The following is a 21,650-nucleotide window of genomic DNA, read 5'->3' on the forward strand; positions in this document are numbered from 1 at the left end:
AGTATCAAACGGACTCCAAATGGCACGAAACTTGACAGGCGGTCTACCGGTGCTATACCAAGGCCGCTTGGCAAATCACGGTCCATTCCGAGAATGTTTAACACCCTCACATGAAAAGAGGCAAAAGGGGGACCGGGTGACATAGGAGTGCCGGATTGCAAAACGGACAACGGGGAAAATGCTCGGATGCATGAAACGAACACATATGCAAAATGATATGCACATGATGACAAGGAAAAATGTAACAAGCAAGCAAATGACAAGGCAACAGCGACGAATAACTGGAGGACACCTGGTGCAACGAATCCGGGGCGTTACAATAATTGACTTACTAGCACAGTCAATGTTCCCTCCATACTTTGATAACCAATCCATGCCTAATATTACATCCAGTCCTTGCGATTCCAATATTATTATGTCTGAGGGGAACACATAGTTACCAATCCTTAATGGTAACCGATCACACCATAGGTTGGCCATATACTCTGCTCCTGGCGAGGTTACTAACATGGGCGACCTAAGGGCTTGGGTTGACAGGTTATACTTATCCACAAATCCCCTTGATATGTATGAATGCGATGCACCAGTATCAAAAAGAACAATTGCAGTAAATGACTTAACCAAAAACTTACCTATAACTGCATCGGGTTGCACTTCAACCTCCTCCACGCTAACGTGGTTCACTTGTCCCCTATTGAAAGGGTTGGGATTCTTCCCAGAGCTTCCATTGCCATTTCCATTATTTGCTTCAGAACACTCCGTGGCATAATGTCCATTCTTCCCGCACTTGAAACAAGTAATGTGACTTAGATCCTTCTTGGCGGGCGTTGCTGGGTTGGAATGGTTCTGGCCGTTGCTTCCTCCATTCCCATTCCCATTCTTGGGGCCACTATGGTTATGTGAACTTCCTCCATTAGAATTATGGCCTCCATGGTTGTGGTGAATGTGTCCTCCCGAGTTCGGGGTAAAACGAGGCCTCTTCTGAGCTCCTGAATTGTACTTCCCTTGTCCATACTTCCTCTTGCGGTTGTCTATCTGCTGCTGCTTCCCTTCAATCATAAGAGCTTTGTCTACCAACTCCTGGTAGTTGTTGAATGTTGCCACCATTAACTGCATGCTCAGCTCATCATTCAGTCCTTCCAGAAACTTCTCCTACTTAGCGGCATCTGTAGCGACGTTATCCGGGGCATAACATGCTAACTTACTAAATTCATCCACATACTGCCCCACTGTGCATCCTCCTTGGCGCAAGTTGCGAAACTCGCACTTCTTCATGTTCATAGCTACAGCTAAAACATGGGCAGTGCGGAAAGCCTGCTGAAACTGGTCCCATGTAACAGCGTCAATGGGGTAAGTGGTTGTGAAATTCTCCTACCATGATGTTGCGGGTCCATCAAGCTGATGTGCGGCAAAATGCACTCTCTCCACATCTGTGCATCCTGCAGTGGTCAGCTCCCTTCCAATCTTGCGGAGCCAATCATCTGCAACAGTCGACTCGGTGCTACTAGAGAACACCAGCGGATTCAGCCTTAGAAAACGGGCTAAGTGATCAACAAGAGGTGGTGGGTTGTTGTTGTTGTTGTTGTTGTTGTTGTTGTTGTTGTTGTTGTTCCCTTGGTTCTGATTCTGGACTAGTAGCTGCATCAGGGTATTCTGCTGCTGGATCAACTGAGTGAGCTCCGGTGAGAAAGCAAATCCATTGTCACGTCTCGGAGGCATCTGATCGGTTTAAAAAGATGAGAAAATAGAATAGAATGAGGTCTAGAGGGAAAACACTACCCATATGCACATGAGACAAACACAATCATATCACTTCAATCAATTCAAACAAGGGCATACAATCGGTCTAACTATCGTTACAAAAGTGCTCGGACTATACTATATACATGGGGGAATACTACTACTGATAGGGTGGTCAACTAGAAGTTTTAATCGGTGGAAGACTCCATGATATCCGCTCCAGCTTCATCAACATAATCATCATCGCTGTCGTCGGGGTCTGAGTCGGTGTCGTCGATGATGATGTAGTCCTCCTAACGAATGTCCTTGGAATTGTCGTCATCTCCTCCTGGCGTGGGGTCTCCCATGAATACTCCTAGCTTCCTTGTCAGATCGTCATTCTTCTCCACGAGTATAGTCATTTCCTCCTCATATCCGTCGCGTGTAGACTTGAATTTCTCCTCCAGCTCCGTGATTCTGGTCATTGCTTCCTTCAGATCTATCATGCCTGCGCACATCTGGTTCTCCTGGCAACGAATGTGCTGGTTTAACTCCTGGATGAAACCTGCAATGGACCTATCCCTCCTGGTGCTGACCATCTCCCATTTCTCATCTCGGCGCCCACATATCTGGTAGATAGTATCCTTGAGATCCTTGTGGTAAACTTCTTGATGCGGAGCATCCCACGTTCATCCCCATGTACACTCCGACTACTCTCCAAACCCCAAGAAGACATATGACGAGACCTTGAACATACGCCATGGGACACAAGGTGAACTCGCTCCTCTTTGAACCTTCACTTTCTACATGTGAGACATGGCTACTACCTCCAATGTGTGTGCTATGCATGATCAGGTACTTAGAGGAAAGCCACGGAGCCACCACATCCAATGGAAGAGCTAGCGAGGATGCCAAGTACAAGGACCAAGAGAAGGAGCTGCCCGAAGCTACAGCCACCGGACGACCGGCCCAGCCCGGACATCCGGCCCCTGAAGGTCACGCCAGCCCAAGGAAACCAGGCCAACGCACGCTACAGCGGCTGGACGTCCGACCAGGACCGGACGTCCGACGACTCCCAGGCCCCCGGACGACCGAACCCCTCCGGTCGTCTGGTACTTCTCCACCCGAGCCAAATCTACGGAAGTCTAACGATCTACGGATGTCCGGACCATCCCGAAGCTCCGGACGACCGACGTCCTCCGGACATCCGACGCTTGTGCGTCCGCCCGTGTGTTGGGCCGACGCCACTTACCCTTTCATTCACCTAGACCATATATACTCCTCCACCTCCTCCTAGTTAAGGTTAGTGATGGTTTAGCTCAAATTTTGTGTGAGAGCCTTGCTCATCCACTTGGTTACTTCTACTCGGAGCTCACGACCTCTTCGGAGAAGATCCCCCAAGCGGATTCAAGACCCTTCAAGGGAAGACAATCAAGACCTCCTCACGGAGAAGAACGGCTACCCTTGTATCTTTCCTTTGTTGATTTTGAATCTTGTGCTACCTTATGTGTTCGGTGATCAAGCCCTTGTGTGATCGATTACTTGTCGGTTTAGTGATCCTCGGTTTCTCCCCGTGTTTTCCCTTGTGCTTTCCGTGCGTTCTTTGTGTCTCCCCGTAGGATCCACTCCAAATGTGAAAGATCGTCCCCATAGGGATCCGCCCTACATCATCTTGGTATCATGAGCCACGTTGATCACGTTTTTGGAGCCCCTACCCCTCATTTTCTAGCTTGATTTTGTTGACTTTGTCCTAAATCCGAAAATCCCCACCAAAAATAGCCCCCAAATTTTTTTGTGATTTTTTGGTTTGATGATGTTTTTTTGATTTTGATCCATGGATTTGCTTGGTTTCAAGTGGATCTAGCATCTTCCCAAGTTTCCCCATCTTTCCTCCACGAAATCTCGTCAATTTTGACCTCAAAATCTTCATTTTCCGCTCAAAATCGGGCCCCGGATCTCGGACCTCGTGTTGACCCCTGTTGGAAATATTCCCTAGAGGCAATAATAAAAGGATTATTATTATATTTCCTTGTTCATGATAATTGTCTTTTATTCATGCTATAATTGTATTATCCGGAAATCGTAATACATGTGTGAATACATAGACCATAATATGTCCCTAGTGAGCCTCTAGTTGACTAGCTCATTGATCAACAGATAGTCATGGTTTCCTGACTATGGACATTGGATGTCGTTGATAACGGGATCACATCATTAGGAGAATGATGTGATGGACAAGACCCAATCCTAACCATAGCACAAGATCGTGTAGTTCGTTTGCTAGAGCTTTTCCAATGTCAAGTATCTTTTCCTTAGACCATGAGATCGTGTAACTCCCGGATACCGTAGGAGTGCTTTGGGTGTACCAAACATCACAACGTAACTGGGTGACTATAAAGGTATACTACGGGTATCTCCGAAAGTGTCTGTTGGGTTGACACGGATTGAGACTGGGATTTGTCACTCCGTATGACGGAGAGGTATCTCTGGGCCCATTCGGTAGTGCATCATCATAATGAGCTCAAAATGACCAAGTGTCTGGTCATGGGATCATGCATTACGGTATGAGTAAAGTGACTTGCCGGTAACGAGATTGAACGAGGTATTGGGATACCGACGATCGAGTCTCGGGCAAGTAACATACCGATTGACAAAGGGAATTGTATACGGGGTTGCTTGAATCCTCGACATCGTGGTTCATCCGATGAGATCATCGAGGAGCATGTGGGAGCCAACATGGGTATCCAGGTCCTGCTGTTGGTTATTGACCGGAGAGCCGTCTCGGTCATGTCTACGTGTCTCCCGAACCCGTAGGGTCTACACACTTAAGGTTCGGTGACGCTAGGGTTGTAGAGATATGAGTATGCAGCAAACCGAAAGTTGTTCGGAGTCCCGGATGAGATCCCGGACGTCACGAGGAGTTCCGGAATGGTTCGGAGGTAAAGAATTATATATAGGAAGTGCAGTTTCAGCCATTGGGAGAGTTTCGGGGGTTGCCGGTATTGTACCAGGACCACTGGAAGGGTCCCGGGGGTCCACCGGGTGGGGCCACCTATCTCGGAGGGCCCCGTGGGCTGAAGTGGGGAGGGGACCAGCCCCTAGTGGGCTGGTGCGCCCCCCTTGGGCCCCCCTGCACCTAGGGTTGGAAACCCTAGGGGAGGGGGCGCCTCCACTTGCCTTGGGGGGCACTCCACCCCCCCTTGGCCGCCCCGCCCACTAGAGATGCCATCTCTAGGGCCTGCGCCCCCCCTTGGGGCTTATATAAAGGGGGGGAGGGAGGGCAGCCGCACCCTGAAGTTTTGGCGCCTCCCTCTCCCCTTGCTACACCTCCTCCTCCCGTAGTCGCTTGGCGAAGCCCTGCCGGAACTCTGCTCCATCCACCACCACGCTGTCGTGCTGCTGGATCTTCATCAACCTCTCCTTCCCCCTTGCTGGATCAAGAAGGAGGAGACGTCATCCGCTCCGTACGTGTGTTGAACGCGGAGGTGTTGTCCGTTCGGCAATTGGTCATCGGTGATTTGGATCACGGCGAGTACGACTCCATCATCCATGTTCTCTTGATCGCTTCCGCTCACGATCTACAAGGGTATGTAGATGCACTCCCCTCTCTCTAGATGAACTCATAGATTGATCTTGGTGAACGTAGGAAATTTTTTATTTTATGCAACGTTCCCCAACAGTGGCATCATGATCCAGGTTTATGCGTAGTTCTCTATTGCACGAGTAGAACACAATTTTGTTGTGGCGTAGATGTTGTCAACTTTCTTGCTGCTACTAGTATTATTTTGCTTCAGTGGTATTGTGGGATGAAGCGGACCGGACTGACCTTACACGTACGCTTACGTGAGACAGGTTCCACCGACTGACATGCACTAGTTGCATAAGGTGGCTAGCGGGTGTCTGTCTCTCCCACTTTAGTTGGAGCGGATTCGATGAAAAGGGTCCTTATGAAGGGTAAATAGAAGTTGACAAATCACGTTGTGGCTTTTTCGTAGGTAAGAAAACATTCTTGCTAGAACCCTATTGCAGCCACGTAAAAGATGCAACAACAATTAGAGGACGTCTAACTTGTTTTTGCAGCAATTGCCTTGTGATGTGATATGTCTAAAAGTTGTGATGAATGATGAATGATATATTGTGATGTATGAGATCAAGTTCTTGTAATAGGAATCACGACTTGCATGTCGATGAGTATGACAACCGGCAGGAACCATAGGAGTTGTCTTAATTATTGTATGACCTACGTGTCAATGATTTAACGCCATGTAATTACTTTACTTTGTTGCTAAACCGTTAGTCGTAGTAGTAGAAGTAATAGTTGGCGAGCAACTTCATGGAGACACGATGATGGAGATCATGATGATGGTGATCATGGTGTCGTGCTGGTGACGAAGATGATCATGGAGCCCCGAAGATGGAGATCAAAGGAGCTATATGATATTGGCCATATCATGTCACTATTATATAATTGCATGTGATGTTTATTATGTTTATGCATCTTGTTTACTTAGAACGACGGTAGTAAATAAGATTATCCCTTATAATAATTTCAAGAAAGTGTTCCCCCTAACTGTGCGCCGTTGCTAAAGTTCGTCGTTTCGAAGCACCACGTGATGATCGGGTGTGATAGATTCTTACGTTCACATACAACAAGTGTAAGACAGTTTTACACATGCAAAAACACTTAGGGTTAACTTGACGAGTCTAGCATGTACAGACATGGCCTTGGAACACAGAGACCGAAAGGTCGAACATGAGTCGTATGGAAGATACAATCAACATGGAGATGTTCACCGATGATGACTAGTCCGTCTTACGTGATGATCGGACACGGCCTAGTCGACTCGGATCATGTAACACTTAGATGACTAGAGGGATGTCAAATCTGAGTGGGAATTCATTAAATAATTTGATTAGATGAACTTAATTATCATGAACTTAGTCTAAAACCTTTGCAAATATGTCTTGTAGATCAAAAGGCCAACGCTCATGTCAACATGAACTTCAACGCGTTCCTAGAGAAAACCAAGCTGAAAGACGATGGCAGAAACTATACGAACTGGGTCCGGAACCTGAGGATCATCCTCATAGCTGCCAAGAAAGCATATGTCCTAGAAGGACCGCTAGGTGAAGCACCCATCCCAGAGAACCAAGACGTTATGAACACTTGGCAGTCACGTGCTGATGATTACTCCCTCGTTCAGTGCGGCATGCTTTATAGCTTAGAACCGGGGCTCCAAAAGCGTTTTGAGCAACACGGAGCATATGAGATGTTCGAGGAGCTGAAAATGGTTTTCCAAGCTCATGCCCGGGTCGAGAGATATGAAGTATCCGACAAGTTCTACAGTTGTAAGATGGAGGAAAATAGTTCTGTCAGTGAGCAGATACTCAAAATGTCAGTGAGGTAAAGAATTATATATAGGAAGTGTAGTTTCGGCCATCGGGAGAGTTTCGGGGGTTGCCGGTATTGTACCAGGACCACCGGAAGGGTCCCGGGGGTCCACCGGGTGGGGCCACCTATCTCGGAGGGGCCCGTGGGCTGAAGTGGGGAGGGGACCAGCCCCTAGTGGGCTGCTACGCCCCCCCTTGGCCCCCCGCGCCTAGGGTTGGAAACCCTAGGGGAGGAGGCGCCTCCACTTCCCTTGGGGGGCACTCCACCCCCCTTGGCCGCCCCCCCCTAGAGATCCCATCTCTAGGGCCGGCGCCCCCCTGGGGGCCTATATAAAGGAGGGGGGAGGGAGGGCAGCCGCACCCTGAAGTTTTGGCGCCTCCCTCTCCCCTTGCTACACCTCCTCCTCCCGTAGTCGCTTGGCGAAGCCCTGCCGGAACTCTGCTGCATCCACCAACACGCCGTCGTGCTGCTGGATCTTCATCAACCTCTCCTCCCCCCTTGCTGGATCAAGAAGGAGGAGACGTCATCCGCTCCGTACATGTGTTGAACGCGGAGGTGTTGTCCGTTCGGCACTTGGTCATCGGTGATTTGGATCACGGCGAGTACGACTCCATCATCCCCGTTCTCTTGAACGCTTCCGCTCGCGATCTACAAGGGTATGTAGATGCACTCCCCTCTCTTGTTGCTAGATGAACTCATAGATTGATCTTGGTGAACGTAGGAAATTTTTTATTTTATGCAACGTTCCCCAACAACCCCGACCCACCGGACGATCGGCGTTTTACGGACATCCGGAGCCCCAGGAACGACCGGATGTCCGACCTTTCCCGGACGACCGGAACCCCTAACCCGAGCTGAATTTATGGATTTCTGACCTTCCCGGACGTCCGACGACCGGACATCCGACCTTTCCCGGACGTCCGTAACCTGTAGTTTCAGACTTCGGCTGATTTTTGTTTTGTCCATAACTAATTCATCCGAACTCCGATTTTGGCGTTCTTTAGCTCGTTTTGAAGCTATTGACATCCCCCTTCCCACAAAAATACCACCAACACCATTTGACTCCATCAAATTTTCGAAAATTTGGCAAGTTTGCCTAGGCCCTCCACCATATCATCCGCATAGCCACCACCGACTTCAGCAACCTAACCCATTTTGCTTGCCATAGCATTAGTGGTTGCTTGAGTAGTGATTCGAGTCTCCTAAGGTGTTTCGGCTACTTAGGAACGATTGCTTCTTCATCAACCACCACCACCACTTTCTGCATAGACATGCCCACCATACATTTCCACCCCAACTTAACCCAATTTTGTTTGAGTTGTGGCTTGTGTCTCCTAAGGTGTTTCGGATACTTAGGGACGGCAACTTCAACATTGACTCGCATAACCCATCATCCCACTTCCACACTGCCAAGTGCAAACCACCATCATTTTCCGCTACCACCATTCGCGGTTTTTCCGTTTCCTAAGGTGTTTTGGCTACTTAGGGACGAGTCTCCATCATCTTGGTATCTACATCAAGAACACCACCACTCATCATCGCAAAGGACAGTAACCTCGACGACACCATTGTATATTCCCTTGCAATTGCATTGTTAACCCCTAGCCCATTTTGCGTCACTTGCCTATCGAGACTAGTCATTTGAGTATTGTCGGGCCACGTTACTTGTGCACATTAGTGATCTACACCATGCATTGCATATATACCATATCATATTGGTATCATATCTTGTGTCACAAGTTTGTTCCCGCATATACACAATTGCTATCTTGGTTTGTGCATTGTGCAATAGTGGCAATACAAAAAAAAGAATAAGCTTTTAAGCAAAGAAAAAGAGAGAGCAAAGAAGCTTGTAAGCAAGTGCCATAGCATCATACCACATTGCATATAAGATTGTCATATCCGATCATCTTGGATCATCTTGAGAGGAACATCGGGAACCATACATACATAGCATACTTGGGATAGAAAGTTTATCCATTTTGCATCTTATAGGTTGTGCACAAGTGTCGTATCCGCCTATTGAGCAATCGTGCTAGCGTCTCTCTTGAGTTGTGCAACACGAGCGTTTTCCGTGGATTCCACATTTTGTTCTCACTCCTTGGTTGCACGACCCCATTTATCTATCCGTGTGTGTGTTTCCGTGTGCCACATATTGCTATTGGTCCATTTGTTTCACTTGCGAATTTGTGAATCTCTTTCAACATTATTGACTCTTGCTAACATTTTGCAACAAAAATTTTGTGCCACTATCCTCACCGAGCTCCACCCAAAGCTTTACTTGTGTAGGTGTGAGAATCGACAAGAATTGGTACCAATAGTGCTATTTCATCCGCATTTGAGTGAACTTGATTCATTGTCAACATCGGTTAAGGTACATTGGTATAAGTTCTTCTCTTTCTCCCACTCATATTTGCTCGAGTCTTGTGATGGATAGGCAAGGCATTTCATCTTCGGTCTACGACAACAACGACGGTGTGAACAACTACATCAACAAAGCGTCCATCTTCGATCTACAATGACAAATGCAAGGCGCACAATCAAGATTGCGAGAGCGCATCGAGAACATCTCCATCAACATTCGTCACTCCAAAGCAAGGAAAAGGGACTACATCCACAAGAAGCTTTCCGCACATAAAGAGGAGCAAGATGCAAGGATGGAGGAGATTAGAGCCTTGATCAAGTCTTCTTCCCCTTCGTCATCTTCAAGGCGTCGACATTCAAGTCACAAGTCTTCGGAGCGTGAACACGATGCAAGTGCAAATCATCCTCGTCCACATCTACATGGCGACCACCATCACGTTCGTGATCAACATCGTCATGAAGGGCAAGTCACCCCCAAGCAACATGTGCACGACAACGACGAACGACATCTACTACGAGCTCAAGCACAACAACGACACCATCATCATGAAGATGCTCCACAAGCGCAAATGCACAAGTCCCAACAAACCCTACTTCACGCCAAGTCGACGCTTCATGAGCACAAAAGAAGACCGCGAGACGAGCACGACCAAGATGGCGCTACGGCTACATCAACCACTTCGGCATCTTCGCCAAGTGTTCTCAAGGCATCTTCGCCTTTGGACGTACGGCATCTTAGCCTACTTCCCACGAGTATGCCTACAACGACTTCATCAAGTCCAAGGCGACTACCTACGAGCGAGGGCGACACTTCCATCTTGGGAAGCCCCACAAGGAAGATGGCCGAGCATGGGAAACTCCCTTCGGTCATGGAGACGAGCTACGAGGTGCCACATCATATGGGCCTCCAACAACAAGACGACGACAAGAAGGTCGAGCAAGGGTCATCCCCTTCGACCACGGCGATAGGAGTTGAGCATGGAGACATTTGCACCTACATCTCTCCGACACCCACATATGTCGAGATGTCCCAAGTGCCATGTGAGGAGAGCCACCACCACATGAGTGACATGAGTGACTCCACTATACGTGACATTGAGAGCATTTCCTATGAGAGGATGAGTTTGACCACCACTAGCCCCACACATGAGAGCATGCCACACATCCTATGTGAGGTTGAGCGCCATTTGAGTGACCCCACCAACCATATGAGTGAGAGCATCCTTGAGGGAGTGAGTGAGCCACAACACGTAGTGAGTGAGGTAGTTGAGACGGCATGTGAGGCCACTATGATTTCTAACGACTTAACCTCTACTCCTAGTGTGTTTTCTTCTTTGGTGCAAGGTCTCCTACATGACGACACGCCTATCCTCGACGAGTCCATCCCTCCAATGGGAAAACCGGTGGCCATGGTGGACAATGATGCACCCCCACATGGTTCCATTAAGATGAAGATGACAACGAGACGATCTTCAACACCTCACCTACAACACATGAGCGAAGCTCCAACGGTAACATAGGTGACGGTGATGCTCTAGTCCCACTAGTGGACATTCTTGACATTGATTGCTTGCATGATGTAGATCCACCTATTACCATGCTTCATGCTAGTGAGACTTCTTCATACCTTGACTTACCTATTTATGATGAATATGATGATGAGCATGTTGAGTTGCCTAGTTTTGATGCTATGCTTCATAGGATATCTTGTGGAAATTCTATTGGTCACTTCATGTTTGACAACCCATTGAACTTGTCATATGCTATGAGTGAGATCTCCCATATTGCATCATTACAATCTCAACATAGTAACTATGCATGCCCCATTAAAATCAATCCCATTTGCACTTATGGAATAGATGACGAGATGATGGTCATTGGCTTTTGTTTTTCATGTGATGATATTGCCATGCTTCCTCTACATCATTTGCGCAATTCATCTACTATGCCATGCCATGATCACATTGTTCCAAATATGCATTGTTTTGGATGTTGTCAATATTCTCCATGTGATGTTTCTACTCTTGCTCATGAGGAGACCCCCATAGTTTCCTCATACATATTAGGAGATCTTGATGCATTTCATACTTTGCATGATTCCCATGATAGTGTACACCATATGCATTCCATGAATAACAATGCTCTAGATATTTCTCATGATGCATTACATCCTTTGAGTCTCCATTATGCCATTCATAACAACAAACCTATCATGATGGATGACATCTTTCTATATCATGCATCTCATTTATTTGAGCATTGGATATTTTGTGCTAACCGACACATGCACGTGCGCATCATGATGGATGATGTGTACATATACCATGCACACACAATTTTTCCTTTGTCTTTGTTTTGTGTAGGTACTCATGTATACTCGTCAACCTCTCAATCCCAAGAGTTGACGAAACGAGCTCTTGAGAGCAACGATGCTTTGGGATCCCGTGGACTATCCTTACCACCATTCCCTTTGCGCAAGGACTACACACATCTCCTTTACTTGTCTCTCACACGGCTATGGGCTATTTACCACTTGTCACCTTATGCTCATTTTCCCGTGTTCACTTTGCATGTTATCCTTGCTTCTATGCCTTTGCCATGCAATTATGACCCTTGTTTGCATCTACCCATGATTCACCATTATGATACTCCTATGTGTATTTGCATGCTTGGTGGAGACCCTTGTTGCTATTGCCATATTTATCATGTGCCCCATGTTATTGATGCTTGTTGTTGGGAGAGCCATGATGCCCCATTGCTATTTACATATGGTCTCTCGCCACATTGATGACATTTTACTCATATCTTGCTTTCATGCTTGTGCTATGACATGTGAATTATTCATGCCCACTATTTGCACACATGACATGCTTGCCATGATTCCTTCTAGTACATTGCATCTTCGCACTACTAGCTTGCTTGACTTGATCGCTATGATTGCTTGCTATATTGCATCACCCATGTTCCACTATCACTTGCTTTCTTGGGTTGATGACATATATGTTCATGCCTCTCACTTGATTTGCCATGATCATTGTCTCTTGTCTCCATTAGTTGCATCCCTCATATCACCTTGTATTGAGTGCAACCATACTATGCTTATTGATCCTAGAGACTTTGAAACCTTACTTGTGATGCATGCTTGTTTGATTGAGCCTATTGTATTTGGTTGTTCTCACATCATATGCCTCAATACTATGAAATGCTCCCTTGAAATTTATTATGATGAGCATGATGAATACACTTGTTGGGTATCTTACCACACGAATGATAGGTTTTGCACTTCCGCTAACCTCATTTGTTTTTCAGAGTGTTTGTCATGTTCTTACATTTTGAAGGATTCACAAGGCGGTACCATCATGAGCCATATTGGTCATGCAAAGGTCTACATGATGTGCGACAACAACATTTTCGACATTCTCATAAAGGTGAACTCCTTCTTTTTGAGCCATCCTCAAATACGCATATTGGATGGGTCACTCTTTCATTGTTGTTTCCTTCTTATTGTCTACATGATACATCTCGTGAACGGAGGAGCGACATTGGAGATTGACTCTATGGACCTTTGCATTGAGGAGCGCTCACACTTATTGGATGTACCTTCGGAACTCCACTCATGCCTAGACATCGAGCTTTGGTACACCAACACCTCCATATTTTTTGATTGTGCTCATACATGTCATGCTCGATGGACATATCATACTCACCACAACTTTGCACCCCATGCATGGATTGACTCACATTATGCTTGTCTTGTTGCATCTATTTCCATGTCATCCATGATATATGATCTTGTGCACTTCCTTAGCAAATTTGTTGTGATCTACCTTGATGGCATATTCATACATCATGATCATTTTATCCACCATCAATTGCATGATAACATACACATGTTGAGCATCCATTGCCATATTCATGCTATTGATAAACCGTCTCACTATGACATCATTTTGCACCGTGGTTGCATTAATCATATTTACAACACATTTGTGTGCACAATGATTGCATTTCCTCCCATGAATGCTTTGCATCTCATTCTAGATCATCTTGATAAGCTTCATGCGCTTTGTCACGACCAATCTTGCCGCACGGACTCATTCTTACATGATGGACACTTTGTGTGCGCTAACCATTGTATTTCCGAGTGTTGCTTGTGTTTGCTCTTTTTTGCATGTCTATCACTCCGGTGACACCTTGAACTACTTGGATTGTGCCATGTCTTCAACTTCGTCCAACTACAAGTCCGTCTACGACAACCATTTCCAAGGGGGGGGGAGATGATGTGGAGCATCCCACGTTCATCCCCATGTACACTCCGACTACTCTCCAAACCCCAAGAGGACATATGACGAGACCTCGAACATACGCCATGGGACACAAGGTGAACTCGCTCCTCTCCGAACCTTCACTTTCTACATGTGAGACATGGCTACTACCTCCAACGTGTGTGTTATGCATGATCAGGTACTTAGAGGAAATCCACGGAGCCACCACATCCAACGGAAGAGCTAGCGAGGACGCCAAGTACAATGACCAAGAGAAGGAGCTGCCCGAAGCTACAGCCACCGGACGACCGGCCCAGCCCGGACGTCCGGCCCCTGAAGGTCACGCCAGCCCAAGGAAACCAGGCCAACGCACGCTACAGCGGCCGGACGTTCGACCAGGACCGGACGTCCGACGACTCCCAGGCCCCTAGACGACCGAACCCCTCCGGATATCTGGTACTTCTCCACCTGAGCCAAATCTACGGAAGTCCGATGATCTACGGATGTCCGGACCATCCTGAAACTCTGAACGACCGATGTCCTCCGGACGTCCGACGCCTGTGCGTCCGCCCGTGTGTTGGGACTACGCCACTTACCCTTTCATTCACCTAGACTATATATACTCCTCCACCTCCTGCTAGTCAAGGTTAGCGATGGTTTAGCTCATATTTTGTGTGAGAGCCTTGCTCATCCACTTGGTTACTTCTCCTCGGAGCTCACGACCTCTTCGGAGAAGATCCCCCAAGCGGATTCAAGACCCCTTGAAGGGAAGACAATCAAGACCTCCTCACGGAGAAGAATGGCTACCCTTGTATCTTTCCTTTGTTGATTTTGAATCTTGTGCTACCTTATGTGTTCGGTGATCTAGCCCTTGTGTGATCGATTACTTGTCGGTTTAGTGATCCTCTCGTTTCTCCCCGTGTTTTCCCTTGTGTTTTCCGCGCGTTCTTCGTGTCTCCCTGTAGGATCCACTCCAAACGTGAAAGATCAGCCCCATAGGGATCTGCCCTACATCACTTCTCCAATGCGTCCCATGGCGGTGTGGGCTGCCATGCTCTTTCCTGGACTCCAGGTTGGTGCATCAAAGGGAAACTCTATGGGCTTAGTAATTGGCATGAACGTCCTTCCTGAAACTTGAACTCGAATCATCCAACGCTCCTCTTCTGGTAAAGTGGCGATGTACGTTCCGGTGAAGCTTGGTATTTTGATGTTCGGGTACCTAGTAACTTCCTTCAAGTGTCGTCCAAAAGGAGTGCCTTCATCCGGTTGTGTAAACTTGTTCCTTGAGTCCGCCATCCTATAGAGTAGAAAAGGGAGAGGAGTCAGAAATGAATAGAGAAGAGTGACCTACGGTTTTAGCTTAGTGGTCGTGTCCTACAGTCAGCGTGTGCTCTGATACCATCTTGTAGTGACCAGATCTCAAACAATCTAGTCTCTGTGCATAAGTGTCATCCCTGGATCGGTAATGCTGACACGCACAATACTTGAGGATTTATAATAGAGTTTCAATCACACACTTATTACATCGAATGTCTCAAAAGAGAACTTATTACAATAATATGGCTTAAGGCCATCTAAGTAAGATACCAGTGGAAGGCTTGGAAGATAAAGTGAGTCCATCAACTCCAAAGACATAGCTGAGTGAACGACAATGACCTATGGCACCTTACTCGTCGTCTGAAAAGTCTGCAACATGAAATGTTGCAGCCCGAAATGGGTCAACACATGGAATATGCTGACAATGTAACACATAGAGTAAAAACAGAATAAATGCTATCACTACATGCATATATGGCTGGTGGAAAGCTCTATGGTTATAGTTTTGCATAAAGCCAGTTTTCCCCTACAACAAAGGAATAAATTTTATTTAACTATCATGGTGGTTGTTAAACATTGAGAAGGTTCCTCCAACTCAATCCCAATTAAGCATCATCATTAAACCCAACAAGTTAATTTAGAGTGATAAGATCAACATGATAATCCAAGAACCAGATATTCAAGATGTCCATAACCGGGGACACGACTAACCATGATTAGTTTATACACTCTGCAGAGATTTGCGCACTTTTCCCCATAAGACTCGATCTCCTCCGTTGGATTTCTCGCACTACATGATGTTTGAGAAATGGATGACCGAGACACAGTCTTTCAAAAGCATTAACTCTTTGCTCTGGGTAGACAGTACCACATACATCCCCTACATCTGCTAGTCTACCACTGAAAGAGGTCACACAACATACTCAACTATGCCAGAGCCCATATTGGCTTGTGGCTGCACACGGAAGTTTCTAGCATGAATAATCTTATGATCCCTTTGAGCCTGGGTGACGAACCGTAGGATGATCACACGGGTACTCCGGGATATCCTAGGACAAGACTGGATTCTCCAGGTGCCCTGACAACCACTGCATACTCCATGGTGCCTCAACCAATCCATCCAGATGTGTATTTAAGTAGCCACCTTAAGTTAACCATTAATTAATAATACTCATATCTGCCATGGATACACTCACCCAATCCACGTCTACGTGCATAGCATAGCAATCCCGAGCATAATGTAGAAGTAACTCCCAAAGGTTTGATAATAAAAGGGCAATAGTTTCTACCTCATCATCTACTTCCCAAACCCACATGTTATTCAGATCCTAACCATGCAATGTTTGAGGATTGAGACTAATGCATAAAAACTGGGTAAATAAGAGATATGATCAAAGTGTTACTTGCCTTGCTGATGATCCGCAAAACCTAGAGACTCGTAGTAGCACGCTTTGCACTCCGGGTATTCTATCACAAACAAACAATAGCATACATAAGCACTCAACTAGAAGCACGGGTAAAACTCGAATAAGAAGATCAAACCAGAAAGTTCAACTAAAGAACTCCGGTTTGCAAAAAGAATCAACTCAAACTATGAAAGAAACAAGACCCGTTACTAATCTGGACTAAAGTCAAATTTTACAGTACCAAAATCTTGTTCAAGTTGGTTAAACAGAAAGAGGGCTTCGAGACGAAGATCTAGGCGCTTGTTTCACCCGATTTGGATAAACGAGTGTAAAGATAAACTAAAACGAAGATCAGAGCAGAAATCACGATCGAAAATAATTGCGAAAAAACCCTGGAAATAAAACGAGACGAACAGGATAACGAACGAACGTTCGCTGTCTGCGGCTAACTGACGAGCAATGTTCGTTAAAATGAACGTACGGACGAACGTCCGCTATTTAACTAAACCGAAAAATCGAACCGATCTAAACAAACTAGATCTAGGGTTTCGAAAAAACCGATGATTTTCTCGAGAAAATCGAGTCGGCGGCGGCGGCTACCTCGGCGGTGAGGTCGGTGGCGGCGGGCGGCGGCTCCTGCGGCGGGGCGACGAGGTGGCAGCAGCGACGGGCGGCGACTCTGCGGCGCGGCGGCGTCGCGGCGGTGGCGCGGGCTGGCGGCGGCGGCGGCGTGCGGAACGAGGCGGCGGCGCGACGGCTAGGGTTTGCAGGGGCGGGGCGGCTGGGCTGGCGGGGTCAGGCCGCGCCTTTTAAGGCCGGCCGGGTGAAGTGTCCGGGTCGGACACGGCACATTAGGTCGGTTCACTTTTTTTTAAATAATCCTGACGCGGAAAACTAATAAAAGAAATACTAAACGGAGTCCAAAAATCCTGAAATAAATTTTCGCCGTCCTCTAATAATATTGCGGACAACGCGAACATTTATTTAGGCCTCTAATGCAATTCTGAAATACGCATTTTTTTCCTAATTAAAATAAAATAGCAATAAAAATCCAAATAAAAAATCTTATTTGATTTTCATATTTTTCCTCCAATATTTCTTTTATTTGGAGAAGTCATTTATCCCCTCTCTTTTATTTTCATATTAGAAATATTCGAAGAGAAAAAAATGATTAAAACCAAATGATCCTCTTTTCAAAATTTGAGAAAACTCAAATATGAAAATAATGAAATCCCCAACTCTCTCTGTGGGTCCTTGAGTTGCTTAGAATTTCTAGGATCAACCAAAAATGTAATAAAATATGATATGCAATGATGATCTATGTATAACAATATCAATTGAAAATTTGGGATGTTACACCTGGATGAATGTATGATCCCTAAATAACAAAGTCTGATGTAGTAGTTTGCTCGGTTTATCGTCTTGCCCAGTTCTGAAACATTTCCCTCCTGGGATTTGCTGGAGCCGGGAACGGTCAGTCATTGTTTTTCTTTTTTCTTTGTAGCTTCGAACATCATGGTTTTCATTAATGAAAATCGAAAGAGGTGAAAGCCCTTTTTTTTAAAAAAATAAAATCATTCAGTTGACTGTCTTTCCATATTTTGCCATGTGGCCACCCTCTCACGGGCACACAAGTTTAAAATCATGCTCTCGCTGAAAACATGACGGTACACAGACATCAATTTTTTTTGGGAAAAATCTTGCCTTCTTTACTGCTCAATAATCAACGGTACAATGTTTTGGTCATGAGGAGACCCAAATCAAACATGACAACTAAATTACAACCATACTTGGCGAGATTATGCGCTTCGAAATTAAAGACTATGTTTGTGAATGAAGGTACATGAAATATATCATTTCTTCTAGCAATTATTTCTCGAATGATAGCACCATGATATCTTGCCGAACCTTGCTTACTTTCCTTCACCACTTCCTCACAATCTGAAGCAACGTGCATCATCTGAATTCCCAGGTCCTCTGCCAGTGCAAAAGCTTCTCTACATGCAAAAGCTTTGAGAAGAGTCAGATCAGTATACCTTTTTTAGGGGTTTGGATCAGTAATACCTGCATACAGAGAGAGCAAATGACGGAAATGTTATGGCGCAAGCCTTCCTCCATCCTTTTCTTGTAATGTTCGTATTTGTTTTGGAGTAACACTTGTAATGTTAGAGTTACTTGCAATAAGGGAGGGAATTTCTTTGGCCCTTCAGTGGAGCATCTTGCCATCAGATGTGGAGTCTGATTGTTTAGAGGCTGTTAATATGATTAAAAGAGGGAATAGCAACAAATCTAAATATGCTTTCATCATCAGAGAGATCATTAGTAGTTTGGGAGAAAGGAATTCTTGCATTACTCATATTCGCCGGAGCTGTAATAAGGTTAGTCATGCCTTGGCAAATTTTGGTAGGTTGCAACGCCGAACTATGGTTTGGCTAGGCACTGGTCCGGAAGATGTTTTGGCACTTGTGGGACGAATTGTAATCTCTGATACTTGAGTAATGAAAGAATTCTTTCGCAAAAAAAAATGTTAGTAGGAGGCCTAGCCAATGAATGGACTGGCAAGTAGGGCCAAAAGCCTTTTCTCAAAAAAAAAAGAGTAGGGCCAAAAGCCCAACCGGTCTTCACCGGAGTGGACAAAGCCCAAACGGGGTGCGTGTGCTCCTCTCAGCAGGCGGCGGCGGCAGCAGCAGCGAGCGAGCGAGCGCCAAATCGCCGGCGGCCGAGGCGTCTTGAGCCCCCGCCATCCGGGTTCGTTCAACCAGAGGTACTCTCTGCTCATACCCCGCTTCCCGCTACTGGATCCAACATCCTGCTCTGGTGATGGGGTTATCTACTTCATCCAGTCCATTGTATCGCGGGGCACAATTTTCTTTCGCCTCGTCTTCTGATAAGGTTTTCACAAATTCTATTAAAGGTTTATGCCATTGCGGAACACAGTTGTCTCTTGTCAGTATTTGCCCTAAGTTCGTGACCAAATTTGTTGGATGCTTCCATCGCATTTCTTGTCTAGCCAACACGAATGGAGTAGTACTTTACTGTATGTAGGTTGCTGTATTTTTGGCTGCAGGCCCTCACACACCACCTGCTCGACCGACTTCCAAAGATAGGGATGTTCAGGTCCAAGAGCGAGAGGCATGGCAGCACCGGTGACAGGATCAGCGCCCTCCCTGACGACCTGCTCCACCACGTCATGTCCTTCCTGACGCCGTGGGAGATTGTTCAGACATGCTTGCTCTCAAGGCGGTGGCGAAATGTCTGGGTATCTGCAAGGTGCCTCAGCATCGACTCGGACCAGTTCAGCACCTTGAGGCAGCTCAAGAAGTTTCTTGACAATTTGCTTTTGGACCGCGGGTACACAGCGCTCCACACGTTCTGGCTCCGCATCAACTTTGGCATATTTTATCCCGATTCTATAGATGATTATTGTCAAATCCGTCCGTGGGTCTGCCATGCCCTTAGGAGCAACGTCCAGGTTTTAGGTATAGTCCACCATGGAGAAATTCTTACCATTGGAAATGCCTTCACCTCGTCGTATCTCAAGAGGTTACACCTACGCAATTTTGACGTTGATGACTGGTTTGTCGAGAAGCTGTTTTCTGGATGCCCTAACTTGGAAGAGTTAGAGCTGATATGCTGTTTTGTTAACATCATCAAGTTTTCCTCTACCAAACTTCAGAGATTGACTGTTACCACTACTGATGATCGTTCAATATCTTGCTTGGGCTTTGAAGATATGGTAATAGATATGCCAAAGTTAGTTTCCTTAGACATAAAGGAGGTTCCTGATAGAAATCTGTATTTCGTGGATGTGTCATCGTTGGAAACTGCCTCAGTTTGCATTGATGAATCCTCTTTCGCAAGTTCTCAAGTCGACTGCAATGTTCTCAGTGCTCTTTCAAACGTCACCAGCTTGAGGTCGCTGTCTCTAACTGTCCGTCACAACGTATGCTTCCTGCGCTGGATTTTACATTGACTGATATGTTCAATTTAGGCATATTTTACATTTTGGGTGTTTTGGCAGGTGGCAATAAAGGTATTGGAGAGGGATGTGCTAAGGTGTGCTACATTCAACAGCCTGACAAATCTATCGCTTGGTGAATGGTGCTTGGGCTCTGGCTGCAGTTCGTTACTTCACTTGCTTCAACGATCGCCTAAAATACAGAAACTTATCCTGCATCTTACACATGTGAGTTTTCCGTTTTCCTATGTGGATCATTGTTTTTTTGCAGATGAAGCTAATGCACAAGTTTTTCTTGTCAGGTTGGTGCTTCTCAGTGTGATCACCCTGAGCAACATGCTGTCGTAGTAGGAGATCCAACCTGCAGTGAAACACAAAGACCATTCAATTGTGAGAATCTTAAGAAAATTGAAATCAACTGCCCACTAGGTGATAAGAGAATCCACGTCATTGTGAGGATCTTGTATGAGAACATTAACTCTCCGACAGAAATTAATATCACGAGCCATTAGCTATTTATAGGGGTCAGCATGTACTGTAAGTTTTCTACAGCCCAACTAGCAACTATGCCAGTAATATATTGTTTTTTTTGTATGCTTTTACAGTTGGACCAATAACACCATTTCCACTTGTTGTAGCTGACACTGGATTTTCATGGCGGTGGTCATCAGACTATGGACTAAAAGTGTTTCTGATTCCTGCAGGACTTCTGCTCCGTTTGTGGCTTGTTTTGTTTAACTGCCACATGCCCACATGTTTGTGCTTGCTGTTATTCTTTAATTAACGACTCCCAAAAATTTATCTTTGACATTTACGGAATATCCCATAACTGTTATGGTAATTGGTTGGTATGTGTTTATCGTAACTCGGTTATCATGTAGACATCTACACATCGATTCCTGACGAGGTATTTGAATCTTGTGAATGTCAGAAAAGTCAGTTTATTTTCTAGTAGGTAGCATGTGAGAGGTCTGTGTTTTAGGACCAACTTGTTCTGGGCTCTTAGTATTAGTTGCTTAAGCGCATTGCCAGAATTTCATTCGTTTGATTTGTTGAATGTTGTTTTGTTCACCTTCATTTGGTTCGATGATTTATCTAGTTTGTGAACAACCTTTTTTATAAGTCTGTTGTGAATAGCCTACTGATACACCTATTGAACAACAGATTGAAAAAGCTTCTAACCGCCCGAGGATGGAATTTTGCATGCTTCCATAATCTACTATCATGGA

At 45.8% G+C, this 21,650-nt stretch overlaps 1 protein-coding gene across 1 annotated transcript; it reads left to right on the top strand.

Annotated features, from left to right (window-relative positions):
• Window positions 1-19,078: 19,078 nt before the first annotated feature.
• LOC123157976 (FBD-associated F-box protein At5g18780) lies at window positions 19,079-20,769 on the top strand. Its single transcript, XM_044576137.1, has 4 exons — window positions 19,079-19,227; window positions 19,531-20,406; window positions 20,485-20,557; window positions 20,693-20,769. The coding sequence occupies exons 2-4, from the start codon at window positions 19,573-19,575 to the stop codon at window positions 20,767-20,769; spliced, it is 984 nt and encodes a 327-aa protein (XP_044432072.1). The 5' UTR covers window positions 19,079-19,227; window positions 19,531-19,572.
• Window positions 20,770-21,650: the final 881 nt, after the last annotated feature.

The sequence above is a fragment of the Triticum aestivum genome, chromosome 7B (assembly GCF_018294505.1).
Source record: "Triticum aestivum cultivar Chinese Spring chromosome 7B, IWGSC CS RefSeq v2.1, whole genome shotgun sequence".
Taxonomy (NCBI): domain Eukaryota; kingdom Viridiplantae; phylum Streptophyta; class Magnoliopsida; order Poales; family Poaceae; genus Triticum; species Triticum aestivum.